Source organism: Xiphophorus couchianus, chromosome 1, assembly GCF_001444195.1.
Source record: "Xiphophorus couchianus chromosome 1, X_couchianus-1.0, whole genome shotgun sequence".
Lineage (NCBI taxonomy): Eukaryota > Metazoa > Chordata > Actinopteri > Cyprinodontiformes > Poeciliidae > Xiphophorus > Xiphophorus couchianus.
Genome location: NC_040228.1, coordinates 18,769,933 through 18,787,596, shown reverse-complemented (window position 1 = coordinate 18,787,596; position 17,664 = coordinate 18,769,933). Strand labels below are relative to the sequence as shown.

Below are 17,664 nucleotides of genomic sequence, written 5' to 3'. Positions count from 1 at the left end.
GTTTATATCTACGCATAGCTCAGTGTTGAGTTGCAGGTTTTACAGGTTTAGAAAGGGAACCTGGACATTCCTCTCCATCTTGATTTGGTGGGATCCCGAGGCGTCCCCAGGGAAACATGGTATCTCTAATGAGTTCTTTGTGTGCCACGTGGTTTCCTCCCAGTACGACGTCTCAAGATAACCTCCAAAGGGAGGCATCCTGATTAGATACCTGAATCACCTCAAGTGACTCCTTTCAGTGTGCAGCTCAGAACACTTCACCCTATTGCGAAGTCTGAGATCAGCAACCTAGTGGGGAAACTTTATTCAACCACTTTTTTCCTGGGTCTCATTTGTCTGCATCTCATGTCTATAGGTGCGTGCCAAAAAGTAGACAAACAGGAAACTAGAGAGCTTTGCTTTATCGCTCCTCCCTCTTTCCACCCTGACAGACTGGAACCTCAGTAACATAAAATCGTCACCAATGCTCCTGCTCCACCCAATCTTCTTCCAAAGACAAGATACTCCTCACCTTGAAGCTTCAGTTAGTAACTTTTCCATCAGCCCTTTTCAAGTGTTTATTGTGCAAAATATTATGCTGTTCTTCTCTTTGTAGAATATTGATGTGACTATAACAAGCATTATGTAAAATTAATAGGCATCTAAAGCTCTTTTAGAGTTCACGCCATCACTAACTGTTCTTAAAAAAGTTCAATAGTTCTTTGCTGAGTTTGTCTTTGTTGTAGCTAAGAAAAAAGTGTGATATGCTTCTTTCAGCCAGCTTACAGGCAGTGTGTGAAAACAGGTGGAGAAGGGGGGAACATGGCACTACTTAATGTTCCATAGGAAGGCAATATTTAGCTTGCTTTGGCACTCTTTCTGCAGCATCTAATTCCACTCTAAATCCAAGTAAATATGACAAAAAATGTTCTGAAAAGATATTTTAAAAAAAATACTTATCATACCTTCCCACCAGTAACCGGCCCATGCCTAGTCTCAACCCCCTTGAGTGTGTAGAAGCAGGCTGAAGTTGCCCCCTGGGTGCTAAACTCCTTGTTTCAAACTTTTATCTATCAGGCGGAGTGGCACCCAGTGAGCAGCCTGACCCTTAGCTCGGTGTGCTTACCTCCGGCAAGACGGAGGGCTCTGTGCCCTCGGGAGCCTCTTCTACTTCCATGTCCAGTCCTTCTGAGTGGAGGGGTGTCACCCCGGCCCGCAGCCCAGGGGCCTCCAGGGGCCGAGGCTCGGATAGATGCAGTGGTGTGGGCGGAGAGGGTGGGCAGTATGCTGATGTTGATGATGGCAGATGGGGTGGTGGTGGTGGTGGTGGTGGTGATGGTGGTAGATGAGGAGGAAGAAGAGGAAGAGGAGGAGAGGAACCAGCGCCCTGTTTGTTATGAACAGCGGCCCCCGTGGCCCCTGGCCGGAGTGCGCTGCAGTAGTTGTTGGAGCGGAGCCCTGAGGAGCACAGGAAACGAGTCTCACCCACCCACTCACGTACAACTGCAACCCTGCTAGCAGCTGGGCCACCAGAACACAACGGGAGAGAGTGGGCAGGGGGGCACACAGAGGCTGCCAGTGCTACACTATCAAACACTGCAGAGAGGGGGAGGAAGAAAAACTCAAAAGTTTCACTTTCCACCATCTGAGGGGAAAGGGTTAGGACTTTTCTTCTCTCTTTCTCTCTCCCTTTTTTTTTCCTTTGCTCCTCTGCTCTCCTTCTCCTTCCACCCACATGTGTGCACAGAGGATGGCAGCATGTGTGTGTTTTGGGAGAGCATGTGCATGTGTTTGTGTGCGGCAGTGAAATGCTTACAAGGAGAGAGGGCTTGAGGATCCTCTGTAGCGTGGAGGGAAATAGTTTTGGAGAGGAGCCATCTTGCAGCTCAGTTGAACACTTTTTGTACAAGAGTGGGCAAAGGATGACTACAAGAAGCATGTAAGATGTTTACCAGCAACAAGTGAAGGCACGCTGGTTGGAGAATTTGAAATTTCAGTTCACACACATGCGTTTCTGCTACATTAATATCACCGTTAGCTCACAGCACAAGTGAAACTCTTTCTTTCTCTTGTTACAAGATAATCTGTTGCAAGTTGTCTTACAGTATGTTTGTGTTTGGGGGGGAACGTCTCCAGAGTTATGCAGTGGGTTAGCCATTCACTGCCCTCCTCTGCACAATGGATAGAATCACACATACATGAGGTTTGATTCCTGGAATGTTAAACTACCACGCCTGACACTCCCCACTCCCACTGAATGAGAACACACACAAGAGTTGAAATCCCTGTCCTCCTCCTCGCCCACCCCAGCAGAGGCAGAGGGAAAAGCCTTAGGAGCGTGAAAGAGGAAGTGGAGGCGGAGAGTAAATGAATGAGCTACAGGTGAGGCAGAGCAGCTCATTAACTAATGGCGTTCTGGCAGAAGACACCTGTCAGACGCGTTATTATGGAATAACTCTGTTAGCTGGCTCTAACGGCGTCTGAGTTTTACTGAGTTAAGACAAACTTAGGTTGTGGCGTGACCATCTAATTGGACTGCTGTCCTGGTATAAGATATACAAGCATTTCAGGGGAATCAATTTATTGACAGAAGTGTGTCAGCTACATTAGTTAGTAGCACACCATCCTTTTATCTTTCTATTCCATCTTCCTTAGTTTCCCAGTGTATGGTTGCTGATTTTTTTTTTTTCAGGTGAACTACATTGTTTATATTTGCTTTTAAATTTTCCAACACACTAGGCTTTTCTAATGTCACTTAACATTCAAGAAGATTTGGATAAGCATCTTTAATTGAAGTTAGAGGTACTGACAGACATAAAACCATACAATAAGATATGGTCCAAATGTAAATATAGTAAAACTCACATTTCTATTTTCATTTATTTAAATATACATTTAACCACAAGTTTACATAAGATTTCAAATGTGTACAAATATTTTTTTTCCCTCACTGTGACATCAGACTAAACTTTTCTTGTTTTAGGTTAGTAATGATACCATAATTATTACTATTTGCCAAATGCCAGAATAAATAGATGGTTTTAAGGGCAGTCTGTGTTACTTTCTGTACCCTGCTGTACACTACATATTCTGTCTTTAAAAAATACTGCTATTGTTTAAAGACAGAATATTTGTGAAAACTTAGATCGTGATAACATCATGGCATTTGAAGTTTCTGATGAGCTCATTAACAACATTTGAGTAAAACAATGACACCACTGTGGATGAATGCTGAGTCAAAACCAAAAACATATTTGAGATATTTGGATACTTGTTGTCCTTTACAAATCTGGTAAACCCTCGGGTGTTTTTAATGCCTGAAAGTTAAATATGTATTTGTTCAAACACTTATAGCAAGTATAAACAGTGTGGGAATGTCCAGCTGTCATAATGTATCCAGGAGATGGGCATGTTGTGGTGTGAAAAGTGCATCTAAAACCCAGAACAAAAGCAAAATACATTGTAAAGAGGTTGGCTGAAGTTGGTGTCATTATCCACAAGGAAACATTGAGTTTTGTACCAAAATGGGTTGAAAGCCCACTCGGGGAGGAAGAAGTCATGACTCCAACAGCAACATAAAAAAGCCAGATTTCAGCTTGCAAAGGCGCACAACAATGGATACCTTTAATTTGTGGCCTCTGGTATTTGGCCACTATGACAATTATTACATTTGGAAGAAAAAGGACGTTTTCAAGCTGAAGAACACCATCCTAAGTGACAAATACAAGGGCGGCAGCATTAAGTTGTCTTGATTTTTTTTTTTAAAGGTTTTATTGGCTCTAGTGGCCTTTATTTGATAGTGAATTGACAGGAAGGTGGGTAATGGGAGACGGGGGAAGACATCCGGCAAAGGCCACCTGGCCAGGAATCAAACTTGCGACAGCCGCGTCGAGGACTAAGAACTTCACACATGGGCTGTTCTTAACCCCTGCGCCACCACAGCACCCCGATGTTGTGTTGATTTTTTTTTTTTTTATTGCAAGTGCGCTTCATTGAATAGATGGCATCATAAGGAAAGAACATTTTGTGTAAATATTAAGGCAATATCTCAAGACATCAGTCAAGAGACGCTACGAGTTACAGCTTTTCACAAATAGACATGTAAATGGATAACTAGCCTAAGTATACAAGCAAGGTAACTACAAAGCAGCTTATGGCCAATAAAGTTAATATTTTGGAGTATACATGCCAATGCCCTGATGTCTTTTCCATTTGTTGAAATGTCTTCAGGATGTTTTTTTGAGGGCAAAAAAAAATATTTTCCTTGGATTTTACTATTGTTATGTAGTAAAATTTCAATTTAGCCCTTTGCTGATTATTTATAATCTTAGGGTTCATTTTTATCAGGTCAATGCAACTTTGGCTTTTTATGTCTACATCCAGCATCTGCCCATCAACATAACAATCACTGTTTCCTTTAACCCAGTTTAGGTAATCAGTACTTTTTTTTCTCTAAATAGTGCTTGTCCATTTGTTTGTTTGACAATGCCTCCTGTTTGAACTTTGTGTTAATCACTTTGTTTTGAACTTCACCATGTGTGAGGTGTGAGTCTTTTTAAAAGACTGATGGATTTCTCACAAATTTCATATTTGTCAGAAATCTGGCAAGCTTTAAAGAATAGTGATCACACCAAAGTGACTTACTGCATGGAAAAATAGAGGTCATAAAAAAAAATCTATTCCATGTGACTATAGGCTGAAGGAGCAAGCTGACCTTGTAAGAACCTGTTTCCTTTACTCCATCTGCCACTAAAATGGGGTCAAGACTTATACGGTTCTAAGCTTTAGAAAAGCAGCTCCCTTAAGTTGAATATCCTAACTAATTACCTAAAACTTCATAAGTTTGTTAGTAGAAAAAAGGCTTAATGACATCTTGTTAGCAATGACCCTTTTGAAAGTTTATTCTCTTTCAGAGTTTTGAAAATTAATGTAAAGTAACTAAAACTGTGCAGTTTGGAGGTACATTCCCATTCTGATGTCATGCTACTTTCCAAGTCATCAACTTTCTACTTCATTTATGTGAGCACTTCAAAGATTTGTTACTGTTACCTGATTTTTGATTTTGTTTAGAACACAACAGTGGATCACATTATGGCATAAATCATTATTACGTAGAATGAAATTCTATTGCCATTTTCAAACATCTTTAAAAAAACCCAGATAACAAAAGTCATTTGAATGTTGAGTAGCCAGGGAGGATAGGCTACCACATTTCAAACCACTCTTTGGATAATCAACTGAGCACCAACAGCTCCACACATCAGAGTTAACTTAAAGCATAGTATAATGCTTTAAGGTCTGAAGCAGAAAAATGAGGACCAACCACACAAAGTAATACGTTTGGTTTTGTTGTTAAGTGATCGTTATTAAAATAAGTCGGCACATTATTAGTAACTGTCAGTTACTTAAAACCAGTATGTTTTTTAGCTCATGTGGGTCAGCAAGCACTAACCTTTAGCTAACTATGATATGTGAAGGGTAGCTTTTATGTTATGTCCCAGGCTACATCCCTGTAGCCCCAGAATTTAGACACATCCATTGTAACTAGGCTGCAGCAAGACTGTTCTTTTAGATGAGCAACCTGAATTTCTCCACCTGAATTTTGATCTCCTTTGAATTTTCATTACAATGGCTATAGAAAGAACTGGCAATCACAATTGAGATACTACAGTTATGTGAATGAGAATCAGTTGTGCAAACTATCTTTATTACTAGTCTTAATTAAATTCACACAAGGAAGGATCAAATCTCTCTAAATGTTATAACTAGAGATTAGGTACAATTTCTTCTAAAAGCATACTTGTTCTCTTCAGGTTACCTTTACTGGGATATTGTCACTTCTTTGTAAATTAAGGCATAACCGTTTTCTCACCTTTGCTTTGAAAAAATACCTCTTATCATTACTAATGTTATAAAGAACTTTTGCTGTGAATCATTTGCCTGAGAAGTGGAAACTCAGATACGAAGTGATATTTCACCCAACACTGAATTTTTTCAGTCATTGTACTAGTAGGCTTAATGTTAGAAATACCAATCAACAAAGATGTATTTCTCTGCATTTTCATGTATATCTGTCTGTGAATATGTTCCCAAATAATTATAAGCCCGATTGATTAAGTGAGATATAAGCTGTGAAAAGTGAAAATAACAATCTAATGACTAAAATGTTTACAAAGTCTTTATTGCGGGATACATACACTTTATAATGGATTTTGGGGTTGAGATGGGTGAGAAACCTCCCAAAATCTAGATAGTTTCAGGTAATTATTCTGACCAATTCTGACTTCCTGTAACTGCAGCCAAGTCCCAGAACCTGTGAAAAGTTTAAGTAAAAAGCACAGAACTTAAAACACATCCAAGACTTTTCAGAATCAATTTCTTCCTACTGGTATCAAAACTAAAAGCTACAGCTCCTCCTGTCGGTTTGCATTTAAAAAGAGGATAGGAAGGTGTGACTCAGAAGGTGGAGCAAAATTTTATTCACCAAAATACATTCAGAAAATCCTCGTGAAAGCGCCGGCTTTACAGGCAACATTGTCGGTGCTGAGTCAATTTGAAAAAGTTGATGTGAAATGATGAGAGTTGACAGTTTAGAGAAAAGTTCAATATTGTCAGTATGATCTCTGCAGTTAATTGGATGTTCTTTGCAGCCTGTACACAGTGGCAGTGTGGACAGGTGCTCCGGGATGGTCCGACACGATCCATTGTTAGACATTGACTGCCTGACACACAGACGGGTAGTGGGGCTAAATCCCAATGATCCTAATTGGATTTTAGAGACTGATTGACATGCAGTCCGGTTCCACTGTATTTTTGGCATTCCACATGCAAGGAGGATCTAGTCCATGTCCCATGCAAAGAATAGTAAATACAAGGGGCTTTGTGTTGGAATCCCATGTAATGTCAACAAGGTGGCGGCTGGCTCAGATTAGAAAGAATTAAACGCAACAACACAAACTGTTTTTGTCAAATTTTGTGTGTTTTTGTATATATTTAGTGCATGAACCACACAAGAAGGTGACTTTATGGAAAAATAAGAGCAACAGAAGCTCTGCATCAAGGCCTTTTGCAAAATTTCCTGGTCTCTCTGGAATCGGAGCAAGTGACCTTGCTGTACCTCCACTCTGCCCAGATCAATACTTTCCCAGGATTTTACAGCAACATGCTTTGATGTTCCCTAGCAGAAGTAAAAAGTGGGGGAAAGGGCCAGAAGCAAATAAAATGAGAAAATGCAGGCTGGGAAGGAGAGTGCAAGGAATGAGTGTTAAGGTGGGGTGAAGGAGAAATGTATGGCGGGGAAGAAGGAGAGAAACAGCATGAGAGGGATAAGATGTACATCGGGGGTGAAAGAAGAGAAGACAGGCGAAGGGGCAAATGGAGCTGAATGGATAGAAAGAGGGAGGGAGCAAAGATGGGAACAGTGATCTGTCAAAGCAGGCAGACTTCTCCTCCGCCCAGTAATCTGAGGTACAGTGTTTGTTTATCCTCTGTCCTCATTTAGACACAGGGACAGACCTGGGGTGGGAGGGGAGGCTGTTGGCCATCTCAGCAAGCCCATTTCCCCAACCCCTATTGTGCAGTGAATACAAAATAGTATTTGGCTAACCAAAAAACCCTCCCTGAGGTTTCTTTGGTGACAACTGAAATACAGATACAGGGCTCATTCAGGACACTTTCCCATGCAGGGAACAAATGATTAACATTCTCAGAATTCTCCAAATCTTTTATTCAGATAGTCAAGGCTGACTGTATCTGTAAAGTCTGAAAGCATATCCAAAAGCCTCTACTTGTGTTTTCTGAGGCTGTCTGTGCTGCGACAGCATCTGATTCTCCTCCGTGAGCCAACAGAAACATCTCAATCCCACACACTTAACACTCACACAAAAGAGGTGATGCGAAGGGACACGAGCGCGCGAGCGTGCACGATGACTAGTATGTGTTTTGGTCTATTCAGGCTTGGCCCAGTCTTTTATAGCTTAGGTGAGTGGGGCTCAGCTCAATAGATGCGACTGGGCTCAGAGTTGTACCCTTTCTCATCTTTTCTTCCACTCACAAAAAACAGGGAGAACTCAGGACAAAAGATCCAATTACATGGCAGTAAAAGCAAAAGAAACAAACCCAGAAGTTGAGCTCACAAAATGTGCCCACGCGGACCTGGACTCTAGCAAATACAAGCTCACACCACCATGCACCCACACACACACACACCCATACACGCCGACAGTTTTATACGCTCCACGAGTAGCAAAGAAAATGGCAAAATAAAGAAAATCTCTTGTTACAGACAAATTACACAGTCGTTCTGCAGGGCATTAATGTATTATTAACACAGATAAATATAAAACGCTTTAGTCAACAATGACTTAAGGAACTAAATTCAACCTTATTACTGATGCAGTATGAAAAGTTAAAAGGAAAAATTTGATTAGTTTATTTTTGATTCAATGTTTTTTCAGTAATAATTTTTAGACGTTTGGAAAGGTTTATTTTTCCTTTTAAATGGTGTGACATTGGTGAGGAAGACGTGTTTGTGAGTCGAGCTGCGGAGTTAACTATGTGGGCTGCATTCATAAAAAACTTGCCAAATCCTCTCTGCCAATGCCAAAATGCTTATTCAGCTATTGACTTTTGTTTGGTGTAATTTAGAACGAGGCAAAAAAGACTTCAATAATTCTTAGAAAAACAGAAAATGTAAAATTCAATAAGACAGTCAATACAGGAGGATTAACAGCCAAAATGTGGGGCATCATGATTTAAGAATTTTTGTAAGACGGAGTAGAGATTGCAAACAGTTGTGTGAACTTGATTTGCATTATTTTCTGATTATAGTCATATATGCATTTGCAAACAGCACTTTAAATGGTATTTGTACATTTTTATAGTTGACATTGTCATTATTAATTCACTAAGTCACATTTTTTAAAGAGAATTTAGTGCACAGTTTGACAATTTAATCTTACTAGTTATTATTAACGTGTATTTTAAGTTTGCATTTAAATCAATTCCATCTTAGAAGCAAGCCATTTAATTTGAAAATATATTGTGATAATTACTGAAACAATTCAATACAGAAAGAAAATGTCATGGTAAAATTTGTTTGTCCGCATCAATCATTTATTGACTAAATAATTAAAGTTTGTAGAAATGAGACATATTGGTAATTTACAACCATATCCACGTGGCAAACACGGGTCTTAGTGATGCATGGGAAAACCGTATAAAAATGACAAAAGCCTGGCCCCTTCTTCCCATGCTAATCACTAGCTTGGTCACCAACTGTTGTGGGATGGCATCTTATTCAACCAGCATTTCCCACAAGTCACTCGGCATACTTGTGTTGCTCTGTCACAAAGAACACACCCAAAAAGATCCCACAACTGTTTAATGGCATTGAGAACATGTTATTCCATTCTCTCCACTCCTGGTGTACTCTGATATGATCACACCGTCACACTAACTTCATTAATTTGTATTGGCAAAGAGGATTTACCAAGAAAACCACCAACTGAACTCTCCTGCTCAACCCACAAATGCGTTTTCCTTTCAAATACGCCATTGAAAAGGAAATAAACCAGCTTTCTTGATAATTGTCAAGAGGCTTGATACAATGTAGATAATACTAAGTAAATATAAAGATTCTTACATTTTGTGTAAATTATGTATCTAAAATAACTAAAAATAAACTTAGCGTACAACTCTACAAAAAACAGATTTAAACTGGTAGACATACATGAAGTTGAAATATGTATTTCAAGGACATTTGTCAAGAACAACTTTTTGAAATTACAACATGAGACATGTTTGTGTTTGAAAGATTTTTTTTGGATGCATGAAAAAGTTGATGTTTTTAAACATGGCTAAGTGGAGCAATATGAGCTTATGTCAGTCTGAGTGGTTGTTCTGCTGGTTTATTTTGCCTCTGTGAAATTCAGTGGCAGACCCACAGACTGACTACAAAAAAAAACTGTCTCAGAAAATAAAAACAAGAAAATTTTCTCGAGACAGCCTTGCAAAATGTTCTCTCACTTAGTCACTACTGTGTAGCCGTGGCATCACACACACACACGCCCGCACACACATTAAAAACACACATGCATTGAGGTCTAACCTAGTAAACTGGCTCATAGACATTTAGTGTTATTAAGGACAGAAACCACTACATACAATGCCTTGCAACAGTACCATGTCAGCTGTATTTGTTTTTTGTTTTGTCATGTTACAATGGAGCAATTAAAGGAAAAGGAACATGGTGTTCAATTGCTTTTTTTTTCTTCCATAAAACCTTGCAAAGTGTCTCTTGCATTTGTATTCAGTCATTCTGAGTCAATACTTTGTAGTCACCATTCAAGAGTTTTCTCTCGTATCATAGGGTTTTTTCCATAACATGTTTGCAATATTCTGAATTTTCTAAGAAGCGCATCATTACATTTTAATTTATTGTTTCAGTTGTATTAAATACTGATTTAATAAATAAATACGTGTTGTTTTATTTTCCCACACACTTTTAATACATTGCTGAATAGAGAAAAAGAGGAAAAGAACAGAATATGTATAACATTTAATCCAAATAGAAAACCATCATTTAAGTTAAGGACTAACTCAAAAACAAACTAGAAAAAAAAACAAAAAAACTTGAAATATCCCTGGGAGGGTTAGAATACAAACAAGAGGACTGGTAACTGCACATTATGCAAAAACACTAACAGGCTTCTTGTTATAGTGCGCCTCTAAATGGGCGCTTATTGTTGTTCTCAAAGAAACGAAAAATGAGCTCCATAAAGAAGTCAAGAAAGCTCTTACCATCAACCGTGGTCATTGGTACTATGTCTTTATCTATGATGTTAAAACGTCTCTTTTTTTTTTTTCTTTTTGCTTAATGCCCTCTGATTTATGCAGCCTCAGGACTAGTTTTTGGTTGAGATTTTGATGCGGTCTGCAATGCAGTTAGGCTGAATGAGCGCTATAACTTAAGAAGATTTTTCAAGTATTTATATTTCAAAACATCACCACATACAGTGAATTTTGCGTCTGTGTCATCATTAACTGGAGTACAGTAATTCCACACCTGACTCTGTTTGGACTGTTTCACTTTCCTCCGTAGGATACCTCTGCCACGATTGTTTCTCTTACAACCATCAACTGGCTCAGCTTAAGAATGAGCAGTAGTGCCCTCTTCTGGATGGTGGCCACACTCCAATCCTGAAAGGACGTCTATCTAAGCGAACATTATTTGTTAATGAAATAGAAATTTTTTTTAACCTAATAAACCAATATATATATGCACTTATACACAACAGGTATATATCCAACAAACATGAGTGTGCACACAAATCCATTCACATAACCCCTCCCCCCAAAAAACATTAGATGCCTATAGTCAGCACTCACAAGTTAACACACCCCTAAATCCTTCCAAGAATTAATAGTGTTTAGCTCAATCTACCTTCTAATCAACTTCAATATCTCTGCCAGGGGAAAAAAACAAAACATTCTAATGTCATGATGCTACTGCCACTATGTATCACTGTGGGAATAGAGTGTTAGGGTGATTTGTTTACGCAAAATTTTATTTAGGAGTGTCAAAGTAAAGGGGGATAAATACATATGCATGCCACACTTTTTCAAAAAGTTGAAAACCATGTATTCTTTTCCTTCCATGTGACAGGTACTCACTAGTTTGTTTTGGAGTGTCACAGTAAACTTTGCTAATGTAGTAAAAAGCAAAGTAAAGTTTAAAGGTAAAGCTTAAAGGATTTTGCAAGGCACTGTATGCTGCATCTGGGGGAACAACATATGCATATACTGTGAGTTAGACGGTGTGTCTCAGATGTGCGAAACAAGCAGTGTGAGCACAGCTTCTGTAAATAGATACTTACAGGACAGGGAGTGTCCTCCTTTGGGCAGGTACTCATACAGCAAGGGGTTATCATCTCCCATCATCTCAGCCCGCAGCGACAGCAGGCTGTTCTTACTCATCAGCGCTGCCTTCAGATTGGCTACGGATGAGATGCCTCCGCCTCCCCCACCTCCGCTGGCCTCCTCCGATTCGTTGGCGCCCAGGAAGCCCGACTCTGTGGCGAGAGTCTCTTCCTGCTTGAGGAAGAAATCGAGGCGCTCACCGCGGCTGTCTGAGCTGTTGGGTTCGGTCACGTCTGCCCCTGAACAGACAAAAAGGGAGGTAACAAAGGATGAGTATGCAGATCTGACTCAGTGACTCAAAATGTTTTTAGTGTCTGAAAAAGAAATTTAATAATGTTTGATGTCTCCCAGAGAACACTGATAATTAATTTCAGGGATTACACGCTTCTCTACAGGCTGCAAATCCTGTCACTCTTGACAAAGCGGATGAAAAAGGCATGTTAAAACCCCCAAAACTCTTACAATGTGCTCATGAAGTTGTCACTTTGGCAGTTTAAGGGCTTTGACCTGATGATGGAAAAAACAGCTGAAGTGCAAAATGCAAAAAAAAAAAAGAAAAAAGAATAAAATCAACATTTACACAACAGAGGTTTCAGAAGCAAGTACCAAAGCGTCACAGCTCTGATTCATCTCCCTCTCTGCTTGACTCCCTAACATATCTAATCATTACCAGTCAACACTAAAAACAAGGAGATCATAAAGAGACAGTAAGAGAGAGAGAGAGAAAAGGCAGACACAGCGTGTCTTGTGTGTTTGTTTCGTCTGCATGTGCGCATTTAACGGCTAACAGCATTTGCGCTGTCAGCCGTAGACGTTTTGCTGTAGATCTACGAGACTGTCAGACAACACTGCTGACAACAGCGCACCAAACACACATGCACACACAAATCTACAGACATACACCGTCTCCTAATTGACATTTACCTGATGCAAGGTTGCTTTCTCTTAGAGGGAGAAAAATACAGAAGACACATCGCTAGCTTAGAGACTTTGAAGGAAAAGATTGTCTACATCTAAAGCAAACAGACATCTGAGCGATAATGCAGATTTGCCTTAAAGGGGGTGGGAAGTGGTGCATAATGATGTGTGACTGCTTCTAACACAAAGCTTCAGAAATCCTGGTATGCAGTGACTTGCAAAAGTATACATACCCCATTGTTTTTAGCATTATAACCACAAACTTTTGCAGTTTTAAAAAATGTTTTGGATGAAAGGTGAAATGCCTTCTGCAAAAAAAAAAAAAGAAAAGAAAAAAGTAGTCCAGTTACCCTCTACTTAGAAAAGTCTGAAAAGTGTGGTGTGCATTTATGTTCAGCACCATTTATTCAATACCTCTGTGTAAAATCCAATTCATTAAATTGCTTTCAGGGTCCATCTGCTGAAAATAGAAAAACAACCTAAGATATGACTGTACCTAAATTTACCGCAAATATCCACAGCTCAGGTGGGTTAATCTGTCAAAAGGACAACTATTAGTCATACAAGAGAGGGAAGAAGAAAGACATTGACAGATGTTTGCTGCCATACATAGGACAGAATTGGAAATAGGAGACCGAAATGTTGATCTATATGCACAAATTTAAGTGTAGAGAAACCACACAGTGAAAAAGGTGGTGGTAGCAGCATCATTCTGTGGCGAACGGGAAGCTGGGTGGAGTAAAAATACAGGACAATGCTGGAAGAAAAGCTGCTAGAGGCTGTAAAGCACTTTAAACTCAGGCAGTGATAGTCAGAGCTAAAATGGAACATTTTCATCGATGTGTTAGAATAAAATTCAAACTTAAATCCAACTCAAAATCTGTGGCGAACTTGGAGGCTGATGTGCACAGATGCTCTCCTTCCAATCTGAGTTTGAGATTTTTTTTTTGTGAAGAAGGGCAAACATTTCCGCCTTTAGTTGTGTAAAGCTGTTAGAGAATTACAGCCCAAAACGACCTGCGGCTGCAATAGTAGCAGAAGGTGGTTCTTCAAAGTATTAACTCTGGCCTGCTGAATAAAAATACTTCCCACTGTTTTTTAGATTTTTATTGGAGAGCATGTCTAAAATCCTGTGTGATTTTCTCTCGGCTGCACAATTATGCATTACTTTTTGCTGGTCTATCACACACAATCCCATTTAAATAAATTGAAATGTGCGGTTGTCACATAACAGACAATTGAAATTTCACTTGCAGCAAACGAGGAATAAATAAAGCGAAGGAAAACACCAGTTTGATGAAGGAGCATGCAAAACAGAAATGAGCAGTGAAGAAAATGAAAACTGTCTCTTCCAACTACGTCGAGCTCGGGCAAAAGTGTCTGCTGTGCAGCTCAGAGCTGCTGTCTACTGCAGGGGGAATCAAGGTGGTCAAGGTGACAGAAACAGTAGTTTGCCTGCACGTCTGGAATACCGATGGGTCTACAGTGTTCACACACACACACACACAAAATCTGACATTTTTCATGACACTCAGATCAGTCCTGAGGATGGATATCCTTTCTGTACATAGAATCTTGAGATCACAATTAGATATAGCGGCTAGAAGAAGAAGATGAGCTGTGACAAATAAGAGTGACATCCATATAAAGTTGTCTGTTCCCCCATTCTACTATCAGACTCATCAGATGATAGGAAAAAAGGAGATGCAGAGCTAAAGCAGAGGAAGAGAGAGAAGGCAGATAAAGCAAAAAAAAAAAATGTAGGGGAGAGAAGAAAGCGGGGGAGTATAGCTAGGGAGGAGGCACAAACAAACATACTTGCATGCATCCACGCACACACACACACACACACACACACACAAAACCATCCCACCTGCACTCACACCCACACAAACACACAAAGTTAATTAAGAAGGGGGTGTAGGGGTTGGCGCAAGGGGCACAAGGTGCAGGAATTCATTAGAGCTCTGCCCCCTCCTTCAGTGGGCAGCCCAGCAGCCAAAGGAGTCAATCAATAACATAGATCTGCTGTTGGCCAACAACAACAATACACACACAGAGAGAGCAAAGGGAGGATGACAATTGGAGGGAGAAGATGGGAAGGAGGCAGAGAAAAGAGCATCATCTCTGACCCCCATGTGTCCCACCACTCATCTGTTTATTGGACGACTAAATGAACCCTGACCAGTTTTCTAGCGTCTTCGGAAGACGAACATCCACAGATGGAACATGTCGGCCCTCCTCGCAGCCCTGCAGCAGCAATGAATCAATCACGAGACGCTCGATTTAGTCTTATGGAATATGGGTCACGTCAGGAATGTCAAACTTGTTTTAAAAAAAGGTGTAAATTTGCAGGTGTTTTACGCAAGAGTGACTGGAAGATGGTCTGTTCTGCAGCAGAATTTATGTTTTTTTAAGAATGCAGGTGAATCTCAATGAAAAAATGCTCTTATTTCAGTTATTTAGTTTAGATGAATCACATACACAGAGATGTATGTTTCAATCACAAAAGGTCATCACTTAAGAAGCTGGATGTTCACAGAATGCTGGATCCAAAGGTTTTAATGGGAAGTTGAATGGAAGAAAAAAGCGTGGTTGGAAAATATATTTATCAAGAGTTTTATGCACAATCACAAGATGTGGACTACAGCATGGTCCAAGAGCCCTTATACACATAAATATCCAGGACATGGGCTCCTTGTGTTAACACATTCCTGAACCACAGACAACGTTACAAACACCTTAACCTAAGGAGGAAACAGACTGGGCTGCTGCTAGGTTGCCATTTTTCATTCATTTTTAATGTCGCAGAGTGGAGAGGCACACAGTCCAAACTGACTGAGGCTCAATATGAAGTTTCTAGAGTCAGTGATGATTGGGGAGGCGAGGCCTCTGCTGGTTTTGGTTCATGTGAAAAGTCAGCACAGCCAGCTACTGAGATATTTTAGAACACTTTATGAGAACATTTACTGAATTAATTTACCAGCACACACTGCAAAAAGTACCAATTTATGCTATAATGACCAAGGTATGACTTTACTGGACAGCAAACTCACCTGAGCTACAATGAACAAATCTATGGAGTATTGTCGAGAGAAGGACACCAGAGCAAACTAAAGAAGTTCCAACCAAGTATTGAGTGCATACACTGTACAGTACATGAACATGCTTTCAGTAAGTGGACATATGTGTGAAGTAAAACATATATTTTATTGGCAGGGTGCAATATTCTATTATTCTGAGAACAGAAATTTCTTTTGTATTAGCTGTAAATCACAATAATCAAAAATTATTGGAAGTATGTCACTCTTTCTGTAATAAATCTACATATCAGCCTTTAAACAAATTTTTCAAAGATATTCTAATTTATTGATGTACACCTATAAATACAGTAGATACCCACACATCCAAGACTTGGGGTAGAATGAAAAAAGATAATTCAACCAAATGCAAACAGACTTTAAAAACACTTGATCAAAATGTGCCCCGTAATCCCCACTTATTGAGCTTTGACTGGCCTGTGCTGATGGTGCTTTCCTTAAACAGCCCTCTGCTCGGACAGATAATATCATTTATGGCACCAGAAACAAGTTGCAACTAATCCCGAGGTTCCATCCTATGGATTTCATCATTCCTGCGCCTGGTTTGGTTTTCATCGAGGATTTGCAGACACACAAAATGTGGCGCCTTTCAAACGCAATAGGTTTATCTCGTGTTGTAGAGACACTACTGTTACATCATTCCTTCATGCACAATATGCTCAGTGTCATGAGACAACCTATGAATTTCAATAGCCAGAGATATGCCTTTGAACTACATGGTCAGATCCCCCCCCCAAAAAACAAAGACATTTTCTTCATCATTTTCTTTCCACTCTCAGTTCCTTTCTTCTGCTTTTACACTGAAGCGGTTTCTGTACAGTGGAAAGAATTTTCATTTTCCCCTTCATAAAAGAGTCCGAATAATTTAGATTTCTGCTTTCTGAAGAGATCCTCCGTTTAATTTGGTTGCCATGGCAGCCCGGCACCCTTGGCTTCAACATTTATGCTAAATAAAACCCCCTTTTTAAAAAAAAAAAAAAAAAAGGAAAGACAAATATGTAGAAATGGTGGTTCTCTTTGTTAATGCGAGCGACGCTGTAAGCTATGCCAGAGCCGAGCATGAAAGAAAAGGACTGAGACTTGGAATAAAAGATGTGCGTTTGACTGTACTTTATACGTATTGTGAGGAATACTGAGTTATGGCTAATGGATAGAGGATGCAGTTTTATATGCTGTGGTTGGAAGCTGCACTGTATTTCTCATTGATGTGTGTGTGTGGGGTGTGTGTGTCAGGGGTGGTGTGTTGTTACAGTGAGACACTTTGAGGCAGTAAAGAGGAGGTGAGGAAGGCCTGAAAGGGGAGGAATAGGTCAGCTGGCCCAGTTTGACCTCTGATCTTCTGTTCTGATTATGTGATCTGAACGCTGTCGGGCGAGAGAGTTTCTATTTTAACAAAAATACACCCGCTGACGGATCGACCCCAGAAACACACATGCATATCTACTACTTTCCCACAAAAACAGGCACTCGTGGCCCGGCTGTTTATGGACACGCATTTTAACACCTCAAAAGACAGCAGAGAGAATCACTATTAATCTAGTTAATGTTATCAATAGATACATTTATGATGAAGTCATTCAAATGAAATACACACTAAACATTTGCAACACTCAGTAATGCACACACAAAACAAAATTAAAACAATGGGATTTTAACTCTCTTTTACACTAACTGTTACCTCTTTTATGCAGTTTGATCTTCAGTTCTTTCCATAAATTCTCAATTGGGTTCAAGTGAAAAGATTCAG

At 39.8% G+C, this 17,664-nt stretch overlaps 1 protein-coding gene across 2 annotated transcripts in view; it reads right to left on the bottom strand.

Annotated features, from left to right (window-relative positions):
• The window catches only part of zbtb46 (zinc finger and BTB domain containing 46), an 88,372-nt gene that overhangs the window by 13,267 nt on the left and 57,441 nt on the right, over positions 1-17,664 (bottom strand). The window contains exons 4-5 of one of the 2 annotated variants that reach the window (XM_028017267.1): positions 11,856-12,137; positions 1,106-1,437 (exon numbers count right to left, since the gene is read on the bottom strand). In XM_028017267.1, the coding sequence (XP_027873068.1) occupies positions 1,106-1,437; positions 11,856-12,137 (614 nt within the window). The remainder of the gene's footprint in view (positions 1-1,105; positions 1,438-11,855; positions 12,138-17,664) is intronic. The other variant, XM_028017277.1, reaches the window with a different exon arrangement.